The sequence below is a fragment of the Morone saxatilis genome, unplaced genomic scaffold (assembly GCF_004916995.1).
Source record: "Morone saxatilis isolate NCDOM2014 unplaced genomic scaffold, NCSU_SB_2.0 Contig10, whole genome shotgun sequence".
Lineage (NCBI taxonomy): Eukaryota > Metazoa > Chordata > Actinopteri > Moronidae > Morone > Morone saxatilis.
In genome coordinates, this window is record NW_023339652.1 from 14,837,557 (window position 1) to 14,845,032 (window position 7,476).

A 7,476-nucleotide genomic window follows, 5' to 3' on the forward strand; every position below is an offset into this window, starting at 1 on the left:
CTCATTCTAAGGTAATGAAAGCACAACAATTCTTATTTCCAGGTGATTATACACGAGTGAAAACATACCTATGAATATTAGATTTAAATTCTGCCAACAGACCCTCTTAAATGTTACACACTGGACCTTTAAGAACCAATGCCTGGACTACAATTTACAAATTCCTTCCCACAGATTAGTCTTTGTAGACGAGACTGCGATCTATGTACACACCAAGGTACAGCGTTTACTTAACGCAGAGATGCATTATTACAACATATTAACAAGAACAAATGGACCAGCTGAAAACCTCATTAGCACACAATATGAATACAAACTATGAACACTTTGGATGAAATCTCCTCTCAGTGATCTCAGTATTATTGTCTTAACTCGTGTGCATGCTGACACCCCTGAGTGACTCAGTGATTCAGCAGCAGAGAAACAGCACACAGTCAATCACACGGAATGATCTAATCAGCAGGTCACATGACAAAGTAATGGCATTACAATAACAGGGAGCAGTATGTTATACACACTAAGGTCTGTTTCTGCCCTCACACACACACACACACACACACACACACACTGAATGACCGTCACAGATGAGCTGCAATAACTAGTTTAGCTGTATATAACACAGGATATCACTGTAACTCAGGCGTAATACAGTGAATTACAGTGGGATAAATACTACTTTAATAACACCACTGAACACCACACACACACACACACACGCTCTGTGAAAAATGTTACAGGTGTATTTCTGTTTAAAATCAAGTCTAAACTAAACCATTTTACTTTCACTTTCCTCGGGTGGGCCTATCCCGTGTGCGACTCTTGGTAAACACTGAAAAGTTAACTGGCAGTAACTTACACAACGCGGATGTGGTTCAAGCCGAGCCAAACTGCGTCACAACAAATGTTGAAGGAGAAATAATGTCTGAACTCACCTGCTGTCAGCTGCTCGACTAAACACAGGCTGGGTGTGTGCTCCAAAGACACACACAAACACTCCGACAGACGGAAAAATGTGTCGACCAACCTTGTGCTGCTGCTTCTGGTTTGGAGCTACGTCAATGTACGTAGAGGAAACACAGCGCTTCCGGTGATTGTTTTCAAAATAAAATCATAAACTTCAGTCTCACGGGGTTACAAAAACTGCGCAGAACATTTGCCAGATATTTTTATTTTGTTTTCAAAGGATACAGTAAAAATATATTTTTATTGGCCTTTAATGTAACGTATCTGTATAGGCAGCAATACGTGTTAAAAATGTGATTTGCCAAATATATGACAAAACAAATGTATTTTTTAAGATGTAACTTCGTTGTGTTACATTAAAACAAATAACCCCATGGGCTGTATTGCCTTTTGGTTATTAAATTCATTTAACTAAAAAAAAAAAGAAAAATTGCCTACTCTGTATATATTACCATAGGTGCCACATCCGCTACGAAAAGTAAACATTGTTAATGTTTTTTAATTATGACCAGAACATTTTTTCCAATTACATTTAAAAACATGTAAAAGAATAATATAGGCAAATGTGATCTGGACTAAATTGGGCTCAGCTTCAAGTACAAGCTTTTATCTTGAAGGCTGTTTTTGCCTTACTTCCTGTCCCCCACAGGCCTAATTGTCGCTGTGGCGACGCCGCTGTGACTCGTGCAGATTTACCGAAGGTTTTCATTTCCTCGAAGTGACGTCGCAGATCAGTGACTAGATCTCAGCGTGACCTGCGGCTGTGTGTGAGCGGAGCCGCGGTGCAGACAGATCCATCCGCATGTTCTACACATCAGGGCGAGTGTGACAGCTGAAGGCGGGGTCAGCCATCAGCTGCAGCGGGAATTCCCTTCAGGAGTCACCTTGCACTTTGAAAACGAGATAGGAAAGACTGGAGATTCCCTAAGTTACTCAGACAGTCGTGTTATAAATAATATTAAATATAAATTATAATAGGCTGATTAAAAAAATAATTAATCCTAATGTAATATCTGGCTATATTGTTTTATTAAAACATCAAGGCCACTATAGGATATTAAAGGAGTGCAATGAGCCTCCCAGTTTTCTTACCATCTTCTATTTTACAAAGTGGCCCATTAAGGCAAATATCAAACATTACTGAATTAATTCGATTTATTCAGATAATCTGTTATATAAAAAGAAATATATATACATGTTGTTCCTGGCAGTGTCCGTTAGATGGCAGTGTTGTCCAAGAAAAAAATCCTTATCAACTGTGCAAATTCACATCACTGAAATGTTTGATTGAGGTTAAACGAAACTGCTCAATAATATCCTAATGATAGTGTATAATGTGTGCATAGTGAGGTCTGCTGTTTTATGAACAGACTGCAGACAGCTGATAGACGCATACAGAACATCATGTCTGTTGTTGGTGCAGTAGACATTAGTAGTGTATAGAAGTGCATGCAGGGAATTTACAGGAGTAATAGTGGAGAGAATGAATCTCTTTATCATTTTCTTTATTTTATGTGTTCTACTGTGGACCAATGTTATTAATCAGTGATGTAATTGTGAAATGTATCCAGATTATTCACTTGGAAGCTCTTTAAAGAAGAACTTCTTCTGGACATAATCTCCAACATTAGAAACCACTTTCCTTATTTTCTGGGACTGATTGATTTTTCCATTTCCGAATCTCTTGGATGCTTTCATGCGCTCTAAGAAAAATGGAAATTTCTGCATCCAAAAGCAGATTTTCTTAGAGTAGTTCTATGATCACCTATAATCTGTCCACATGGTGACAAATCTAGTGATACAAAAAGTATGCTTGCGGTTTGCCAAGGAAGCCATAATTGCTGTATAATGTTTAGTAAACAAAATGATGAATGCATGTACTAATTGCCTTACAATGTTAATAATAGAATATCTTTATGTATATAGCACTTATCAAAACAAAGTGAGAAAGTTATTCACATAGCCAGCAATGGACACATAAAACTACATTGAAACAAATAAAAACACTGCAATAAAACAATAAAAAGTAATAAACAAAGGGCATAAAAATACAAAAATGTCTAAAGCCCTAAACAGAATAAAAACTAGAATGGGGACATTATTGGGTTCAACGGGTTTAAAATCCCTACGTTTACCAAACTTATTACAACTTACAACAACCTCACGTGGAAACATTAAGAGTCGGAGCGTCACATCAGTCCTTGAACGCAGCACTCCCGCGCTGTGGTGAAGCTGGTCTCTCTCCACTGCAGACAGATGAGATGGTAACACTGGGAGCAGCAACAGGTTGGGGTTGTTCAAGTTTCTGCATATTCTCTTTAAGAGTCTGCAGAGGAGAGAAGATCTGAGTATCTGCAGGTTCACAAATTCATCTGGTAGAATTTTGTGTAAAAAGTTTTTTTTTTTTTTTAGAGTTTTTGGTCAATTAGCATCCTCATGCGTCCAGGTAACCATCACAAGTTCTGTACACGCAACTTTTTTTGTTCTCATTTTTAATTTACTTTTAGCAGCTTGGATGCTTGACGGGACCTCCAGCACAAAACAATCGATTTTGATCAATTAGGAGATTCATATTTGTCTTCAGTGAAGCATCATCACAGGCTTTACAGACTTCCAGAAACTCCTCTCCGGATCTTCGGGATGTTTTCCACGGCTCTCCTCCTCGCAGCGCTCGGCCTTTTTGCGCATTTGGACACTTTTACGCACGGGTGCCAGCTCCCCTCCGAGTGGCGGCCGCTGAGCGAGGGCTGCCGGGCGGAGCTGGCGGAGATCATCGTGTACGCCCGGGTGCTGGCGATCCACAGGGAGCCCCTGGGCGGCGGGGCGGGCAGCCTGTACAACTCGTTGCCCTTCGGGTTCGGGTATGGGTACGAGGGCGCGGAGGAAGGGCTGCTGTACTCTGCGGAGGTGGAGTTGCTGTGCGACCAGGCCTGGGGCAGCATGCTGGAGGTGCCCACTGGATCAAGGCTCAACCTGACCGGACTCGGGTACCTGTCCTGCCAGTCCCACACCGTGATGGAGAACTACTCCTACTTCTTCTTCCTCAGGTGAGGCGCAAGGCTTGGGTACATTTATCCAAATACACACATTTGGACTCTAAATACTGATTCCAACAGTCTAGAAAGAAGGTTTTATTGTTGCCATTAAAATTAAACTGCAGCCCATAAAACTTTTTGCCAGACCAAAGTGCATTTAGCAAAGTATCGAATTTAAACTAACACTAATAACTCTCAGCTTGTGTTGGAGCAAACTGACCTAAAGTCAGATGTGTAAACTTTATTTGAATATAATTTTGAAGTATCCAAGTAGAGGCTGCACACATATGTCCACTATGAGACTTTCACTACATCTATCTGATGGTTGCTGCTACTGCAATTATTTTGCAAAGGTAGATTTTACCTGCAAAGCAAACCACAGGCTCATTAAACATGATGCATCTTTAACCTATGGAATGCATCAGTCTATATGAAACTTGCAAAACCATATTTGATTTTGAAAACTACAATTACTGCACAGGCCAACAGTTCCTGAAGCAGCTTCACCTTCCTCCTCACCGTTTTCCTGTTTATCTCCTCCGCAGGATGGACGAGAACTACAACATCCTGCCCCATGGCGTCAACTTCCAGGACGCCATCTTCCCCGACACGTCCGAGAACAGGCGCACGTTCTCCAGCCTCTTCCAGTTCTCCAACTGCACCCAAGGGAGCCAGCCCTTCCACACCTTCAGCCCTGAGTGGGACACCCAGGAGGACAGCAGGGTAGGGCATCACGTCGTTTTAACCACACACACCTTTTCATGTCTGATGTCCGGTGTGATTGGATAGTTGGTTGCCATAGTAATGCACGCTGCTTCCCTGAAAACCAAAATGAGTCCCATCTCCTTGTGCAACCTCACTGACTTCTGAGAAGAATAAGATTGTAAATGTCCCTTTCTTCAGTCTGGTCAGCTTGTTTTGGTGTTTGCAGAGGATGTAAACAAACCCGACACCATCTCGTTACCATGGAGATAACAGATTAACAGTCTAGACAAACAGCAGGGAGCATGGAACTGGAGGTGGGGGGACTAACAACAACTATTGTTAGGGTGTTGCTTCTGGACCTGAATATACCGGTGTAGCTAAAATATGAACTGAGTGCAGTGTGTGAGACTGCGGAGTGAGGTCTTGGTTTGTGTGTGTGTGTGTGTGTGTGTGTGGACACCTAAACCTGATCTGAGTTGTGACTCTGCTGACAGGAATGTGGTGAAGATCAGTAGAAACACAGTTTAACTGCCCTCTGACACAGTGCAGAGCCACACACACACACATACGCAATTAATCAAAACATACTTATACTCTTAATAGTTTCTCAGCATGTCATTGGTCAAATGAAGTCACGTCCTAGCCCGTTGAAGATCAAAGCAGTGGCTGATTGGTCAAGGTCTGGCTCCTCAGGCAGACAGGATACAGACTGTCCAGAGGTCAAAGGTCAAATAGCAGAGATTCACATCTTTGACAGGCAGCAGTTTAAAAGTGTGTCAGTCTGCAGCTCTGATTCCTATCAGTATTAAGCAATGTAGCTCGGCTGACCTGGGAGCAGAGATAAGCCGAGCTCTGTCCACAGAGGGAGAACGGTCTGCTGCTGTGATTCAGGCATTTATTATCTCACCTTCTTTGAGGGAGTTGAGCAGGTCGCAAGTCAGACAAGACACAACAAGTGCTGGAGATGGACCTACACTAGTCTTTGCCCTCCTTTAGAAAGGATACAGGTGCTGTTTAGATGCTGAAGAGGTTTTAATTTGGTCATTACATTATTATCCACAATTATTAGCCTTGACTTGGACTTGATTTGGATCAGACTTGAATGATCTGAGGCTTGACTTGGAGTTCATTCAGTTCGAGAACATTGAATGGTTCCAAATTACTCAAGACATGACATTGGATTTTTTTGTTTTTATTAATCTTGATTTATCTCCACTGACTTGAGACTTGACATGGACTTGTTAAGAATTCATTTTGACCTGTCTCAAATTACACAAGACAAATTAATTTTTACTTGACTTGATGTCAGATGATTTGAGACTTAACTCGGACTTCTATCAAATTAATCTTGACTTCACTTTTCTCAAGTGGCTTAAGACTTGACGTGGACTTTGTATTTATTTTTCTTTCCCTACATTTGTCTCCACTGACTTTAGACTTAGGTTTAACTCTGTTGACTTGGACTGGCTAACACATCACACGGCACACGCATCATTACAGCAACTGAAAAATCAACACATTTGCATCAATTTGTTTAATTTGACCGAAAATGTCAAAAATGTACATTTATAAGAATCAGTGCATTAACATTTGGGATGTTGCACTTTGCTCCTGACTGACCTGAACACTGCCTGCAGCATACATAGAGATGCCATTTATTGTTTCCCAAATGGAATTTTTTTTATAGTCGGCAGTCAAAACTGCAGAACTAAATCAGAAAAGGTGCAGTGGTGTGGTGTCACCCTCTCCCTGTTTATTCAGGTTTGACCTGCAGGGTGTGGCCTCTGAGCCATATGGACAAAGGTCAGTGAGGCAGGGGTTAAAGACGCTGCTCCTTTAGAGGACGAGCGCTCACACGTAGAGGCCGCGACCTTCAGGCAAGGCGGGACAAAAACAGGTGTTTAGCTCTGGGAATTTATCGAGGAGTATGACATGGGGGGGACCTTCTTCTTCCTCTTCATGTCTCTCTTTACACTTCCACGTTTCCCTGCCTTTTGTCTTTTGAATGTAAAAGTATCAGATTTGAAGCAAAAGGAAAACGATCTTCCCTTGTTTTCTTCTGTTTTGATTGGGCTGCAAATGAAAAGAAATTTAAAACAGCTGAGAAGAAAAGGATCTCATTTCTAACTTCGATATAATTTTGTTGTTTATTTTTGTCCGAAGGGATCTCGACTTTGTTTCCCTGAATGTCTCACTGATTTGAGGTTTCCAGACATCCTTCAGCTGCAGTTTAAACACAAAACATCCCTAAAATTGGGAGGTGGTTTGCTCCTGGTTTCATCCTCGTGGGAACCAGACGGCCCTCCAGAAAGACAGACAAGAGACTCCCTCCACTTTCCTGCCAGAACCTTCAATTAGCTTTTGTCAAAGCTTCCTCTTATCAGCAGCACTGAGAGCAGCGTTAACCAGGCACAGGAGGTAGAGACTGCTGTAAGCCCACTAATCATTTGTTTAGTACAGATTTCCCTTTTATTCTGACAGATATTTTACGTCTTTTTTCACATTTCACTTCATAGGCCACAGCGAGACAGAGAAGGATTCCCGAAATACTTCTTATTCAGCACATTCCCGTGTTTACGTGCACTAAATGATTTAATTATAACCCCAGTGAGGGAAAACTCTAGTTGTAACTGTCATGTAAACACCTTTAACACATTTTCTGACTCTCATTAACATTTTATGTGGACGCTTAGAGGGATAAAAGGAAGACAACACAGTCTGACTGTTACACTCAGTAGTTAAAGCTCCGGATGAATAGTGTGTGTGTGTGTGT

The 7,476-nt window shown here is 41.5% G+C and overlaps 2 protein-coding genes across 3 annotated transcripts in view; one reads left to right on the forward strand and one right to left on the reverse strand.

The window, feature by feature from the left end:
* The window catches only part of optn (optineurin), a 7,029-nt gene extending 5,949 nt beyond the window's left edge, over positions 1-1,080 (reverse strand). Inside the window, exon 1 of one of the 2 annotated variants that reach the window (XM_035676781.1) lies at positions 933-1,080. The gene's annotated coding sequence lies outside the window, so the exon portion shown is untranslated. The remainder of the gene's footprint in view (positions 1-932) is intronic. The other variant, XM_035676790.1, reaches the window with a different exon arrangement.
* A 2,121-nt stretch (positions 1,081-3,201) lies between these two features.
* ccdc3a (coiled-coil domain containing 3a) overlaps positions 3,202-7,476 on the forward strand; it is a gene marked incomplete in the record, with an annotated part of 9,325 nt that continues 5,050 nt past the window's right edge. Inside the window, 2 exon segments of the mRNA XM_035676842.1 lie at positions 3,202-4,010; positions 4,544-4,721. Coding sequence (XP_035532735.1) covers positions 3,604-4,010; positions 4,544-4,721 — 585 coding nt within the window.